At 34.9% G+C, this 16,913-nt stretch overlaps 1 protein-coding gene across 4 annotated transcripts in view; it reads right to left on the reverse strand.

Moving 5' to 3' along the window:
* The window catches only part of YTHDC2 (YTH domain containing 2), a 46,402-nt gene that overhangs the window by 19,883 nt on the left and 9,606 nt on the right, over window positions 1-16,913 (reverse strand). For all 4 annotated transcript variants that reach the window (XM_030566418.1, XM_030566417.1, XM_030566420.1 and 1 more), the window contains exons 6-21: window positions 16,173-16,275; window positions 14,854-15,010; window positions 13,958-14,065; window positions 12,576-12,724; window positions 10,721-10,856; window positions 10,134-10,260; window positions 8,956-9,021; window positions 6,035-6,213; window positions 5,485-5,581; window positions 5,312-5,399; window positions 5,141-5,221; window positions 4,399-4,481; window positions 3,210-3,315; window positions 1,609-1,728; window positions 772-1,044; window positions 143-269 (exon numbers count right to left, since the gene is read on the reverse strand). In XM_030566418.1, the coding sequence (XP_030422278.1) occupies window positions 143-269; window positions 772-1,044; window positions 1,609-1,728; window positions 3,210-3,315; window positions 4,399-4,481; window positions 5,141-5,221; window positions 5,312-5,399; window positions 5,485-5,581; window positions 6,035-6,213; window positions 8,956-9,021; window positions 10,134-10,260; window positions 10,721-10,856; window positions 12,576-12,724; window positions 13,958-14,065; window positions 14,854-15,010; window positions 16,173-16,275 (2,000 nt within the window). The remainder of the gene's footprint in view (window positions 1-142; window positions 270-771; window positions 1,045-1,608; window positions 1,729-3,209; window positions 3,316-4,398; window positions 4,482-5,140; window positions 5,222-5,311; window positions 5,400-5,484; window positions 5,582-6,034; window positions 6,214-8,955; window positions 9,022-10,133; window positions 10,261-10,720; window positions 10,857-12,575; window positions 12,725-13,957; window positions 14,066-14,853; window positions 15,011-16,172; window positions 16,276-16,913) is intronic.

Genomic DNA, 16,913 nt, shown 5'->3' on the forward strand with positions numbered 1-16,913 from the left:
TGAGTGCCTCTATTAATACGTACGACACAAATAAGAAGTTAAGACGGCCTTAAATTTCATTCTTGTTAAAACTTGAAAAATTAATTTCATAATAAATCTAGATTAAAAAAATCCAGAAGACATTTTTGAACAAATTAGTTACCTGATGCTCTGAGCTGACCAAGCAACTGTGTTCTCATTCCTATAATGATTTCCATAGTAGCTTGAGAGAGAAAATTCTTCTCACAGAAGGCTCTCTCCCAGCCATCACTTCGTGCCTTCTGCCATGCCTGCAGGAAAATATTTTTTCAAATGCCTACAAATGTGTTTAAAATAAAAAACTTCCATGTGATTTTTGATTGTATTTTATTTGAGCATATTGCAATGCACTTCAATTGAAAAGAGAAACAAAAGCCTAAAGGCATTAAGCCTTCTGGACTTTTTTTCTGTTATCATCAAGCAAAATTCTCTCTTTATATTTCCTCAAGTCAATATAATGCATCTTGAAATTATTACGTTTTGGTAATATTTTACGTGTAATTTAAAACTAGAAATATATCATCAATGCAAACATTTAGAGTTGAATTAGGTCAGCAAAATCATGCTTAATAGATTAAAAAATTTCCTCATATAAAATTACTAGTGGGACAATGCAGGAAGAGTCTACTAGGAAATACTGAAATCCTTTACAAAGGACTTACAGTCCACCTATAACTTTAAAGTATACCATTACTTTTATACGTAATCTAACTATTGCCATCAATACTCCTTCTGTAGATGAAATAATAATACCTGGAATGCCCTGAGAAGCGCCATATGGTCACTAAATGTTCCTGCAGTAAAACGTTTTCTACACAGCATGGCTGCACGTTTTTGTGAGGCCTGTGTAGGTAGGACAAAAGGGTCTCGATATGCAAGAGTGCAAGCAATGGTAAGAATAGGATCCAGGCACTTCAAAACAACAGCACACAACACCATTTTACCAAGGTGTGGCTCTACAGGTAAGTCAGCCAGATGATAACCAAGTTCCGTGAGATCTTCCCAGGTATCCATGGCATCTATTGTCTGATTTTAAAATAAAGAGGGAAAGAGAAGCAAGCAAGTTTAGCATAAAAGCAGGAAGAACACACCATCCAAGTGACAAGATTAGTAAAATACCACATACTAGCAACATAAACAGACCAAGTTTGTAATGACTTCCTTATTCCTCCTCCTCCTTCCTTCAGCCAGGAAGGTCAAGAAGGATACCATCTCTAGGAGTAAGTAGTGGCAACACAGACCAAAATAAAAAGTGCCTGAGAACAAAAAAATAAAAATAAAAATAAAAAAAGATGTTACAGCTGACTATTTGCTTATGTCCTTGCTTTCCTGTATAGTATAGATAAAAGCTTTGGATAAATGATGGTTAAGTTTGGTGAAGAGTAAATGAATCTCTTCCCCTACCCAGGGTATAGTGTCAGCTCAGTCAGCACAAAGTGAAAGCCTGAAAACACTTAACAAGAAGACTTCCATTAAGCCACTACCCAAATGCTGGCTTTATCTGGGAACGGTGTGCTTCTTGAACGTAGGCCACCAAGAACAGAAGCAACAAACAAAGTATTAACAGATAAATCTATTTCATTTACTCACCTTAAGCATCTGAACAGCATTTCTCACAATTAAGGCTGGTGGAGGATCTGGGGCTTTCATCAAAAAGTCAGCAATTGGACAGTTAATTGGTGCTAGCAGTTTTGTGTGCAAACAAAGTTCCTATAAATTAAAAATGGAAAACTATTTAAGAAAACCTCCAAAAATCAGTTTCTTATACTGAATATGGACTTTACGTGCAACTTTAAATATATGTTATAGGATACATCATTCAAATCTTCATGAGAAAAAATTTGTAATCAACAAAGCAAATGGTAAAATACTATATCTTTTCCTCCCACAACACACATCATTAGGCATGGAGTGAATGCAAACTGTGCAAGACAGCAACTCTGCATCAAAGATATTAATGTAGTATTTCTACATAATACATAAGCACCTACATTGTGCAAGGAAAACAGGCAAAATTACACACTCAGTTTTGGCCTCTTTACAAGTTTGTTGACAATGGGGCTAGACCAAAAAATAAGAGATTTTCACAGCCACTAAAGAAATCTTTAGACTAAAAGATCATAGTACTGCATATTTCTGCATGTATGCATCCAAGATCGAACACTATGTAAACACTAATATAGAGAGGTAATGGATGAAGTGAACAATAAAAAACAAGTTTTATTTTTCCTTTTAAATTAAAGAAAAAAATTAGCTTAAGTATCACACTTTTACAGATCATTTATCCATTACACTATCCATGACACAAATACTAAAATACTTATAAAAAGTGACTGGATATATAGCTACTTTTAAAACGAAGTGGGTATTCACCCATGAAAGCTTATGCTCCAATACATCTGTTAGTCTATAAGGTGCCACAGGACTCTGTTGCTTTTTAAAGATCCAGACTAACTCGGCTATCCCTCTGATACTTGACACATTTCAGAAAGTGTGCTTTTTAAATTGACAATATCCTTTAATAAATTACTAAATCAGTTCTTTTAAATCAAAACTAGTCTAGCTTCAGAAGTAGAGCTGCTGTGTTTCTGTACACTATGATATATCAATTTAGTAAAATGAAAATGATAGTAAATTGATAAAATGGAACCTCAACTTCAAATTTTAACCATAGGCTGAGATCTTGCAATCTATTTTCTGTATTATCTCTCTGAAATTTGTATAGCTATATTAAATTAAAGGTCCCTGGGGAAAAAAAAAATTTTTTTTTTTTTTTTTTAACACTGACTGACTGAACTCTAGAACTATCCACCTAGAGCTCATCTTATTTTATTCTACACTTGTACTTCTCCAGAGGCACTCCAACTGCCCATCTTGTTTTCTCCTCCCATCCTCCACTTCATTCTTAGAAGTATGAATGACTCGCCTTCAACAGCTTCCCAATTCAGATACTAAGCACCCATCCATGGTTTTATGTTACTCCTCTGCCCCTATCTCTGCTCCCATAATGCCTCTACACTTTATTGGAACCTGACCAATTATCCCATATCATATTTTTACATCCTTATAATATACCCGAGGTTATAAGTATTCAAGATAGGGACTTTTTTTTCAGCATATGTTTTGTAAAGCAATGTGTAGACTTATGGTAAAACAACAGAAAAAATAATAGTTTTCAAGTGAAGATCGACCTGTAGTGGCATTCTTAGAAGTTCTGGAGTCTGAAATTCCAACATATTCTGAAACCGGAGCCTGCTGAAGAGTCGGAAACAGATTCCAGGCCGACAGCGTCCAGCCCTTAGAAACAAAATATTACTTAAAAGACAGCTGAGAATCGAACACAAAGTGTATTAAAAAAAATGCTCACAATGAAAACATGAAAGGAGATCTACAGTCAAGCACATTTTACGTAAAAATAAAATATACTACTTTTTTTTTAAAAACACGCAGACTTAGATTTTCCAGGAAAATGATCTAATCTTCCCAAAACAAAAATATTTAATCACCAAACTGGACAATTACGACTCCGTTGCAGGATCAAAAGGGAGCAGGTAGAAACTCTTCAGGAAGAAACACCTGATTTAAATACAATTAGATTTGTCAATTATACTAAGATCAACTCTAATGACTCTGGCAGCAGCGTACGGTTGCTAGATAGTGGTAATGGTCTGTGATATATAGAAGGTCAGATTAGATGATCTGGTGATCCCTTCTTGCCTTAAACTCTGTATGATTCTACGAGTGAAGAGAGGCTTTAAAGTAGAGAGTGAAAATTACATTTACACCTTCTAAGGACCCTTTATACTCCCAGAGTAGCATGAAGTGATGCTTGTAGTATAAGTGAAAATAAGGCCCAAATGTTATCAAAAACCAGCAAACAGCAAAGCCTGGTCTACAACAAAAATTTAGATCAACCTAGCTACATCACTCAGAGATGTGAAAAATGCACACCCCTGAGAAAAAATAGTTAGGCCGACCTAAGACCTGGCATAGACAGTGCAAGGTCAACAGAAGAATTCTTCCATCTATAGTGTGGACAAACCCTCAGAATTGTGAATAAAAGAGCAGATAAGTGAATTTCTATATCAGACTTGTATATTATAACGATTTTCCCAATTCAAAAGTCTGGTTAGGTGAAATCTTTTAAAGTTATTCAAGCCTGATTTGAGTCTCAATGTTTTCCCTATAGTAGTAACTCCAATATTATAAAAGAGACAAAGTTTTTAAATTATTTTAATTGTATTTGGATGAAAGGAATTCATTGATAATTCACATCATAATACTTCCTATTATAAAGGCAAAGGTCTGCCTCCTTGCCACGTTTAACGTATACAAAGTTCAATGTCTGTGAAATAAGATTCAATGTGAAATGTACATTACCTGCCTTTTCTCTGGATGGCACTGGCTTTTGAAATCCACACCATTTTTAGCATGGTAACACAGTTCAGCGCATCAAAGGACTTCTACAATATTAAGGTAGAATTCATATCACAAGAGCAAGAGATAGATTTACTAGGGTACATTAAACAAAGCAACAAATAAATTACCTAAACTATCAAGACAAATTCAACTACAATAATTACAGTAATTGGACCGGGGCATGTTTAAAGCTTGTTAACTATAACCAAGTGTTTATTTAGAACCTACTTCTCTTCTTTTACAAGTATATAGGCCTTTTTAAAATTAAAGTCAAATCCAAAATCTGTTCAATGCAATTTTTCTGGCTATCAGGTTCTTTTCATTTATAATGCCTAGTATAGCACAGAAAGTGAGTTTTATTTCCCCTCGCTTTATTATAGGGCTAAGCATAAACATCTTGTTATTGTACATGATCAAATTTTATTTCTTCTTTGCCACATTTGTAAATAATTACCATATTTTCCTAAATTTCATATTTGAGTGCAAAATACAATCATACTAAACATTTATAACATTATTTTAGTTGTCAAAAGATTTGCATTCAAGAATCCTCAATAAGTTCAGTTACATGTGCCAGTAGTAATCCTGCTAATAAAGTTTTCCTACTGGTACTGTTAACATCTTTACTTAAAATATGTACCACTTCACACTTCTCTGCACTATTTCTTTCAGCAATATTAACCCAAAGTTTACACAACTATACCTCTTTCATCTTGCCAGAGTCAATAACAAAGACAACATCATTGACTGTGATGCTGGTTTCTGCAATATTAGTAGAAAGAATCTGCAACAATAAATTTATTTTATAGTAACTGTAGGACTGAAGACAGCATAAATCAAAGTGAACAGCTGAAAAAAGTAATTTGATACTTGCTATTTTGCGAATGCCCGGAGGTGGAGTTTTTAGCACCTTCTTCTGATCTGATGTTTGCATATTTGAATGCAGCATAAAAACTTGATATCTAATGGCAAAATAGAAGTGCAATTTAAATATATATTTTTGATGCTAAGAAGCATAAAATCAGCAACAGAAACTAAAGAATTTACCTGTGAGCATTATCAGCAAATCTCTTGTCATCAAACAGAATGCGATCCCTTAAGCCAACTATCTCATCATATCCAGGAAGAAAAATTAAAACTGCTCCTTTAAAAAAAAAAAAAAAAAAAGGTAGCATACAGACATACAGGAAACTCATTTTAAATCACAGAAAAACATGCTCCAGTAACATGTGTTTATAAATAGACAAAGGATTTACATGCAGTACTTCAGTGCATGTAGTTATTACTATTCCACAAAGACAAGTGCGATCACTGATACACCTGAAACAAGCTGTATCCACAGTACAGTGAAGTCGCATCACAGACGCGTTTAACTTGCGTGATTTCAACTATACGCACTCGGCAAAACAAAACAAAAGAGAAAAATAACAATTTAAATACTGTACCTGTGGTGTGGGCGATTCCGCCTGCCATTTCACTCAATGAATGTTTGACTATACGTGATTTTCACCTTACGCGCTGACTACAGAACCTAACCCCTGCATAAGATGTGACTCCCCTGTAACTTACTAAACACACATTTTTAATACATGCTTACCAGCATCACAACTATGACAGATGTTGTAAAGTAGGTGCATTATCAGATCCAGATCCACTTTTTCATCATCAAAACTGTGATGATAAGCTTTCAATAGTTCTCTGTCTTCTGCACTAAGATCACCACCATTTGCCTGCACTAGAGAACTTTCATCCAGATTTCCAAACTCTAATGAAGCACTGAAATATATATACACACATACACACACACAGAGAGTTACTAAGTGATTGGGTAACAAAATGGCAAATGAAATTTAATGTGGATAAATTTAAAGTAATGCACATTGGAAAAATAACCCCAACTTCACATAGAATATGACGGGGGATAATTTAGCTACAACCGATCAGGAAAAATATCTTGGGAGTCATTGCGTGGATGTCTTCAGAGGACTATCCACAGTGTGCAGCAGCAGTTAAAAAAGCAAACAGGATATTAGGAATCATAAAAAAGGGGATAGAGAATAAGACGGAAAATATCTTATTGCCCTTATATAAATCCATGGTACGCCCACATCTTGAATCCTGCTTACAGATGTGGTCTCCTCATCTCAAAGAAGACATACTGCCATTAGAAAAGGTTCAGAGAAGGGCAACTAAAATGATTAGAGGTTTGGAACGTGTCCCATATGAGGAGAAATTAAAGAGGCTAGGACTTTTCAGCTTGGAAAAGAGGAGACTGGGGCGGGGGGATATGATAGAGGTATATAAAATCATGAACGATGTGGAGAAATGAATACGGAAAAGTAATTTAGTTGTTCCCATAATATAAGAACATGGGGCCACCAAATGAAATTAGTGGGTAGCAGGTTTAAAACAAATAAAAGAAAGTTCTTCTTCACACAGTGCACAGTCAACTTGTCGAACTCCTTGCCTGAGGAGGTTGTGAAGGCTAGGACCAGAACAGCGTTTAAAAGAGAACTGGATAAATTCATGGAGATTAAGTCCATTAATGGCTATTAGTCAGGATGGGTAAGGAATGGTGTCCCTAGCCTCTGTTTGTCAGAGGATGGCGATGGACGGCAGGAGAGAGATCACTTGATCATTACCTGTTAGGTTCACTCCCTCTGGAACAACTGGCATTGGCCACTGTCAGTAGACAGGATACTGGGCTGGATGGACCTTTAGTCTGACCCAGTATGGCCGTTCTTATGTTACATAAAATAAGCTTATGCCTCAAGAAACAAGGGTGGAAGTGTGCATCAGACAACTAGGCTTCCCTGTAGCCATGAATTCAAAATAAGATCAGAACTACCAAGATATCTAGTTCTTATTTCATACTGAAATATTTGAGATGGTGTAGGTAATAACAGAATATTCACAACAGCAAATTATTATTCGCTGACTTCAGTGATTTAAGTGCCAGTGCCATTGAGTACTTAACATGCTTAATGAGCTGAAATGTTTTGTTTAATCAGGGCTCTAAATGGTTATACTTTCACTTGTTTTTAATGCCAGTCACCCAATTTACCTTTTAAAAGGAAAAAAGTAGCTGGAAAATGCATTTTTTCCCCACCAGCATGTAGCTCTACCCAGTTAAAGAAACACCCAGCTGCAGTTTTTTGAGTAGGTGGTAAATCAGTTTAACAGTTACGTTTTACCAGTAGTAAAATGATCTAAAACCAATAAGGCTTTTATCATAACCAGAGAGCTTCTATGATTCAAACTATTATTTTTGAATGTTCCAGTGTATATATTATATATGCATATATTGTCAATACATAATATCATGCTAAGATAGTACAGTGAAAACCACGTTTTGAATAAAATATTCCAAAAACAGAAATGTAGTTTACATTATGTTGCATGTTAGTTTCAAAATGGCTAAATCCCATTTCAACTAGAGGACTTTTACTCTGGAAGAGCTGAACTGATTTAACTTGGACTCTAAAGCTTCGTCCGCACATAAAAATTGTAGCATTTTAACTATACTTGTACAGTTAAAGCAAAACTACTTTAGTGTGAATATACTTGTATCAGTATAAAGGTGTCTTATACTGAGATAGCTATGCCCATAGAGGAGAATAAGCTATAATGGCTCTTTTATATTGATATACGTGTGCCCACCCCAGGATTATACCAACTAAACAATTTTGATAGAAAAAAAAACACCCTTATAAAAAAACTATGAGGACAGAGCCTTAGAAATTTCCTCCTACTCTCAAGTCTGATATATTTATTTTTCTTTGATACCAAGGCTAAAGCACATTCAAACAAAAATATTTATAGAAAACATTTATGCATGAAAAAAACAACATACATAGTCAAATAGTCTGTGTAATAGAATATCTTGTGAAATTTAGGAATACTTTACATTTGTTCAACTTGGCTATACCAGCAATGATATTTCCAAAGTGCAAGTGAAATGCACTGAATAGATATCTGTAAGTGTCTTTTCTCCCTTCATTTTGCTCAACTTGATTTGTTTTATAGCTCATCTAAGAGTATGTCTTCACTATCAGCTGGATTGGCAGGCAGCGATCGATCCAGCAGGGATCGATTTATCATGTCTAGTCTAGCTCCTAGCCAGTATGTCTCTCGGCCCGCGCCGCTTCCAACAGCTCTCATTGGCCTGGAGCCATGATTGGCCGAACCTGCGGACACGGCAGGTAAACAAACCGGCCCGGCCCGCCAGGGCTTTCCCTGCACAAGCAGCGGAACAAGTTTGGGAACCACTGCTATAATGTATTTGATATATATTTTTAAACCACCTAGTCTTATTACAGGAGGTTTACTTTTTAAAAAGCAAGAATATCTTCTGGATTTATTATACCTAATTTTGCAAATTGGCTTTTTTGTGCCAGATTTTAGAACCTAGAGAACGAAACATTGTTGTACCCTTTAAAGTTATGTATGAATATTCATTTACATGTTTAATTCATTTACATGTTAAAAAACTGTTTCAGCAAAGCAGGAATACCTTACCTGTAAGATTCCAGAAGATCTACAATCTCAGTCTGTCCAAAATGTTTAGCCCAATCCAAAGCCATCCTGCAACAGTTACAAAGTGTTCTTTACTGTCTCATTCAGAATTACAAATTATTTATATCAGTCATCTACAGATTCTATGTACCCTTTTTTAAAACACTTGTGCACTTCTTGTGCTCTCATCACTGTAGTATCCACTAGATGTTTTCACACTTGAAAGCACATGATATCCAAATAATACAGTATACAGAAATCCCCTCAAAGTAAGTTTGCCAGCTCTGTGCAAGAGCAAGTACAAGCAAGTTATAGTGAAAAATAATTTTTCTCTTCTTCTGTTGAAAAACATAAGCCTATGTGCGATACTGAGTCACACTTTGTATTTTTCCTTCACTACTGCCTATACTCCACAGGCAAGTGTTCTGAAATGGCACACCTAGTATTCTCTGAAGACTAAGAGATTCATATGCTCAAAGATTTGGTTTTTAAAATTAAAATTCCTGTTCATTATCTCCTTAGAAAGCCAATTTTACCCTTCTCTCCCTAAATCAAATCTGTTTTGCATGTTTCTGGTATCAGAATCTGCCTGATATAAATCCAATGGTAGACCAATTCCTACTTCATTTTGTATTACAACGATCTACCGTGATCCTAAGTTATCTTTTCTAATAACTAGAACAACGAATTAATGGTTACAGATGTGTGAAAGTCAAGGGATATTATATTTATAGACAGTACCACAAGTCATTCCTGAAGAGAAAGAAGGTCCGAATAAAACCATGTACTCTCTTTTCAGTCTTGTATATATAGCTCCCAATTAATACAAATGGCAAAGCATTTTGACCCTGGTCCACTGCCTATTGGAGTAAATGGAAAAACTCTTGTTTACTTCAGTGGATTCTGGATTAGGCCCATTGGAAGGGGAACCATATGCCAGTACACTTAAAAACAATTCCAAAGCAAAGATTTTACAAGTAAATATTTTGAAAACCTTTTGAAATTGAGAAATGACATTAGGCAGAAAGAGTAAAGAAAACGGTAGAATTTAAAAAAAATTAGTTTGTCAAGACTATACGTAACATTATCAAAATATGCAATTATTCCTGGTTGTAAACTGAAAACTTGCCTATTTAGAAAACAAACAAATCAGATTTTGAAAGAATTCAATTGTTTTTTACCAGCCATTGGATGATTTGCTGTGGACATTTGCTCCCATTCCAATCAGCTGTTCTACCTGACTTAAGAAACCTCTCCCTGAAGCAATCATTAGTGCAGTTGCACTGGTTTCACTGTGTCTGTAATCAACTAATGAGGAAAAATTTAAACATTAGTGTTTTGGGCAAAAAGGAAATTCTTCAAACAGTGTTACTGATTCCTCCAAACATTATATTTAGCAGCACTGCTAAATTCCACCCACCTACAGAAAGATTAGTTTCTGGATGCAGGACCAAAAGATTCATTTTTTCCCATTGTCAGTCCTCATTGTATTACCCAAAATGATTCTATAAAAATATGTACGCTTCGAGAATACTGTGGTAATAATCAATAATCAAGGACACAATCCATTAATCATACAAATCTTAAGTCAATTCTCAAAGAGATATTTTAATGTAAAATTAAACAAAAATTGAGAAACTAAAAGTGATGTAGAATTCATAGCACTTTTAACTCATTGCATTATTTTTTTATTTTGAAAAGTCTCTGTAGGAAGCTGCACAGCCCAATAAGAAAAACAAGTTTACTTAGAGAAATAAGAGAAACCTACCACTGACATTTTCAGTTAAGATAAGGTGAAACACCTGAGCAAAGGCATCAACATCTTTATGCAACCATATATCGGAGAGACAAGAATCCATTTCTTTTATTAACCATGGTTCAAGGCAATTCACATCTTTTTCAGTCTGAAAAAAGATAACAGACTTGAAAAAAAAAAGTATTTGAATCTTCTCTAAAGCAGTTGCTAATTTAATGTTTTACATTCTTCACACACCCACTCTCACCCACCCTCCAACTTACCCACCCCTCACTATTTTAATAATGTGATACTATGCCAATCCTCTACACTATGACAGGAAAACAAGTTTCCAGCTTTCATAATGACTGGAATTGCGGCATACAAAAGTCACGTCCTCAAACTAAATTATTATTAAAAGGACAAGAATGGTAGGGCACTTTTTCTAAATAAAGACAATATAAGTTATTAAAATAGGATATGATCTAATGCTTTATAAGGATTTAACAAACAGTTAAGTGATTTTCACTTATCTGTAAAAGAGTGGAAGAAAATATTCTAAATAGCAACTGATATAAAAACTTTTCATTTAAAAGCATTTGTGTCCCTCTAAAAAAACCTCCATATCAACAATTTCACTATAAACCCATTTTCTACATTTATTAAACACAATACTGTAAACATCACTGTCTCCAAACATGCAGAACTATAAAATTTATAATCTTATATGTACACTTGTATTTGTAGCCTATGCTTGATTCAGCCCTTTACTATATCAATTTTGTGACAAACACTTTCAAGGAGCTGAAAGGTTCTCAGATGAATACCCATATAATATTGGAGATCAGGACTCATTTTCACATCGTCAGTCAAGACTGAGACACACACAACAGTTAAGAATAGACTACAAACAATGCCATCTAAATTAAACTAATTTGGAACTGCAAAGAGGATTGTAAAGAAAGAAGAAGTGACTTCAGGCAATTACTGCATGTGAACGTGTCATTTATTCCCTTCCTAATACTACTTACAAAGGAAGAGTCCCTTATTTGCAAATGTATACAAGTGTAAGACTTTATAACATGGTTTAACGAATAAAATGCTATGGTTAAAGGACATACTATTATAAGCAGTCCCATCTTTCTACATAACAAACACTATATGTTAAGCAAAGATGATAATTGGGTGGCAGGTACAAAGTTTTAATGAAAAATACCTTTAATCTGTACTTGAATAAATTTGTCAGGATGGCCTTAAATCTGAACTTTTTACTGCATTTTTCCATCAAGTATATTCTGTCAGACATTTAGATAAATAGCCAATGTTATTTAAGAGCGTGATACATTAAAGATTAACTGTAAATGGTCCCTACAGATCCATTTATTGTCTCAATGACTTCCCTATTTACTTAGCTTAGTTTACAAACAAAAAAAGATGATTTTTCCAGTACTGCCAGTTCAACTTGAACTCTGAAAGGGATGGGTCACTACACAAGTATACGCAATATAACTGTTTTGTCACTGAAGCAAGCAAATACGACTTAGAAGACACAAATGAGAGGCAGATGTGTTGAGTCAATAAGATTTTTACAGTCACTTTTGTGACCATAATAATATTTTAACATTAATTCATTGTTCTTAGCAATGCGATGTCTTCTGAGAGATATTCATTCACTCCTGCCACCAAGGGATTAAAAAAGTCTTCCATTTTAAATAATACTGTTAACATTTCAAGCAGAGCACACTGCTTTTTCCACAGGTGTATAGGATCTATCCATAATTCATTTCTTAAAATTAAATTGCCTTATGTAACTGTTATAGTCACATATTATATGGGGGAGAAAGGATATAGATATAGCATATTTGAAAATTGAAAAAGAAAACCATACCAGTTGACTGAACACTGCGTCACCACCATCATCCAACAAGTCATACTCTTCAGACACACTTGGGACAGATCTCTGCCTTTGAGATTCTGGTTTGCTAGTGTTGTCTTGAGCAGAATACCATTCTGTAAGGGTGGTTTGCTGTTTCTCTTCTAAAATATTTATAATTTTAATAAAGCATTAATAAGCAAACATTTTATTATCCACATTTTAATACCCACTTTTATTTATTAAAGATAATTAACTTTAAAATTGTATTGGAGACATTACCAGGCATAAATACTTTCCAAAAAGCATACACAGTAAGAGTTTGTCTATGCAATCCTTTGGTTAGAATGTTGGCTTAAATCCAGGGGCAGTGTCTAGTAACTCGCAAAGATCTTCCAAAGTTTCATTACTGCAAATCTTTGGTTTAAGAGCAAGGAATAAAGCCATAATATACAGAAGACTCAATCCTCAAATGATCAGGACAAAGTACTATAGACTGTAACAGAAGAGGAGTTCCAAGTAAGGAATTATTACAGGAATGGACACAAAATTTCTTACTTCTCTGCAAGTAGAAAACTTTTGAAATGATCAAGCAAGAGGAATTAAATAGCTCCTAGACAAACAACATAATGGAGACCATAACTGGTCATTATACATATTCCTCAGAAATATAAAAGCTTTACTAGGTCAACAGTGATTTATCATTTCTATATCAAACTGAGCAACATGAATGATGTACACTATATAATTATGCCTCATGTTAAGTTTTAAAAGATATTTTGTTAATAGGTCATACATTGTATACGTTGGGGTTGGGTTTTTTTGTTGCTGTTGTTTTTTAAATAGGGACATGTATGTCTATTTAGCCTCACCACAGTCTTCTTTAAACTGGTTAATATGTGAGTTTTTCTAGATTCTACTTTTCTAAAATATCCACCAAGTGGAAAAACAAACAAAACCCCTATACATCAATACTCACTGTTTCTGTGCACTGCAGACATTGTGTTGTGCCTATATAGTAGGTGAGCCTATATAGTATTTGTTGATATTATGATGCCTGCACACAGCTAAAAGTAAACAAGTGAATTATGCGGGATTCTGCTTCATTAGAAACAGTAAAAAAAAAAATATTAAAACAATGTTTACCAAGTGGAGAACAAAAAAATGTAAAAAAGAAAACAGCAGGAAATTAAGTGTTATTTCGAGTTTTTACAAAATGTACCACAAAAGAGTAAAACATTTAGGGCCAAAAACTGCTTGGGTTGATCCACTGAAGTTTACTATTTAATATTTTGAACAAAAATCTACTTCTGAACAAAAATGTTGGCCATGTTTTACTACTAGAAAACAGTTGCTACCAATGTCTCTTTTCCCCACCTCGAAATACGTATACTAACCTCGCTGTTTTTCTTTTTTGTATTTTATCATCTCTTTATTTGTATATCCTGTACTTCGTAAGGTATCTTCCAGAAACATCTCCTTAACTTCATATGGTCTTCCTTGAACTGAAAATAGAAATAATTAATATTTAGTATTTTTAGATTTTCCTTGCCACCGTTAGTTATCCTTACATGATGGAACCAATACATCTGCCTTGGTATGGAGAAGAAAAAGATTTCAACAAATTTCTAAGGGCTATTTTAAAGATTCAACAATAATAATTCTTTCAATAAAAAGTTATAACTTTGGTAGGGGTTCATTTTATTAATAATAGTGGAGTCAAGGCAGATGAGCATTTTACAAGAAGGTTGAAAATACCAGCCGGAATTACACGTTCAAAGTTATTAGCGCTTCTAATTTTCTCTGCATCAAGCTGAGCTCATTCTCTTGTCTTTATACCCCACTTTATTTCTTTATCTCTAAAACACAATATTATAAAAAAATACTCTGTAAAAATAATGCACTAATCTGCAATGGTTACAGAAATGTTTCAAAATCCAGCAAGCTCAGGAGTGTGTGTCAGCACAAAATTTCAACTTTGATTTGCTTAATCATACAAGATTAGGGTTGGAAGGAACCTCAGAAGGTCATCTAGTCCAACCCCTTGCTCAAAGCAGGATCAATCCACAGACAGATCTTTACCCCAGTTCCCTAAACAGCCCCCTCAAGGACTGAACTCACAACCCTGGGTTTAGCAGGCCAATGCTCAAACCACTGAGCTATCCCTTCCCCCAAAGTGTCATAGGTTTAACAAACACTTATTCAAATATTTTGTTACGCTTTAATGCGATAGATAAATTCTAGTCAGGAAAAAACTGATCTTAAAATTAGTCAGATTTAGTACTTGACTTACTGTGTATCACTGGGCAGCTTCCAAAATATCTGATAAAGAGATTTACATCCAGGGCAGCACTAGAAAGAATCAGTTTCAAAGTTGTCTGTTTTTGCAATATGTCTCTTAACTTTGTTAGCAAGAAGTCACTGAATCGATCCCTCTCATGTACTTCATCCTGTTACAAGAAAAAGGGCAAACATCCCAGATCCAGGATCAAAATATTTGAGAAAACTGTACCCTCTGCTAACCTGTACAGATGGCCAATAAATTACACAAGTATTTGTCAAAGGAAATACATCTCTATATCATGAAGTAAGAAACTGTAGAGGAGGGATTTTGCACAAGTATCACAGAGCAGAATTTGCCTGCTGAACCTTACTATTAAAGATGATGCATGATACACAAAACACTGCTAGATTTTTAGATCCTCAGCTGGGTTTTCAAACTGGCAGTTGCAAAACAATCTCCTTACTCAATAACTGAACAAATCTGATCTGGAAATCACGGAGACAAAGTTGGATCCCCACAATTTAATTTTTATAAAATAACTTTTCAGATTAACATTTATCATAAGAGCAAAATCCTCCATGAAGTATAATTTAGTCACAGGTAGCTGACCAGAGATTATTTACATCTTGAACTTTTTCTAAAAAGTCAAAAAACTCAGAACCATTAAATTGTGAAGGTATCTTGCTCTATGTACCCATGTGTTCCTACGATTGTTACCTTTGTTATTCTTTCTGTTACAATTTAAAGCAACACACATTAAATTGGTGTAAGCTCTTTGGAGCAGGACCTCGCTGTATGTTTGTACAGTGCTTAACACAATAGGGTCATGATCCTGACTGTGGCCAGAGTGCTCAGCACTTTGCAGTACGGAATGCTTACAGAAGTGTTGCTTCAATGTAGACTGCAAACAGAAATGTGAGACACATGGAATTCTGATACATGCTCACCAGACTCCACAGTATCAACATGAGCTGTCCTAAGACTAACTGTATTTAGTTCCAAAGAATGTTGCAAACAATTCAGTACTCTATCCTCCCCTCAATATATCTATGTACTCTTATTAATTTCAAATATGCACTAAAAAACCTGAGCCCATTAAACTAGCAAACAGTATTTTTAATGCAGAAAAACAAACAAGCACATGAACTACTATATAGACCAGTCAAAGGCAGCAAATACAGAATTATGATTCATATTCTGCTCAGCTGACATAAATATTTGAGACTAAGTATACTATACAGCCAATTAATGAGAAAAAATAAAGCCTGATCTCATAGTTGTCAAGGGCTCTGGAATGTCACTCTACATGAACACGCAAGGGTTCTTACCACAATAACATGTGTCACGGTCAATAGTGTGCTGTCTCCTGCCATCAGCGTACGAAGTAATACACCGTTAGTGCAAAATGTTAGCAGAGTCTTTGGAGAAACTCTAATTAAACAGTTATAAAACAGACACATTCAGTTCTTTGCAATGTTATAAATTATATATAATTTAACATATGCAATCTATCTTTTATATTATTAAAAATTAATGGCACTCAAAAAAAAAAAACAAAAAAACAAAACCTGGTCACTAAGAAATGACTCCTTAATGTAAGATAAAACATGCTCTTGAACTTTCCAACTTATACCACTGAAAAATATTTTCAACTGTCAGTGCTGGAAATCAGCCGGGTCACACCAGACTGACCTGCAAGCCAGTCTTTTTTAGGCTACAGCTACACTAAAGAGTTTACAGTGGTGGAACTACAGCGATGAAAGTGTGCTACTGTAAATTCTCTAACGTGACTGCTCTGATGGGAGAGAGCTCTCGGGTCTGCTTAACTATCCAGCCCTGCCGACATAGCACTGTCTATACAGCGCTTACATCACTCTGAGGGGTTTTTCACACCCCTCAGCGCCATAAGTTATACTGCAGCAAATGCTAGTGTAGACATAGCCCTAGAGTCTTCCATCTTATTCTCCAGAACCTCAGCTCTCATGTCAGTAGAGCCCAAGTGATTATATTTTGAATATCTACAAAATTGTATTGTGCTGGCATCTCATTTTGGTGCCTCCAATAGGCAA

Source organism: Gopherus evgoodei, chromosome 6 (assembly GCF_007399415.2).
Source record: "Gopherus evgoodei ecotype Sinaloan lineage chromosome 6, rGopEvg1_v1.p, whole genome shotgun sequence".
In the NCBI taxonomy this organism is placed as follows: domain Eukaryota; kingdom Metazoa; phylum Chordata; order Testudines; family Testudinidae; genus Gopherus; species Gopherus evgoodei.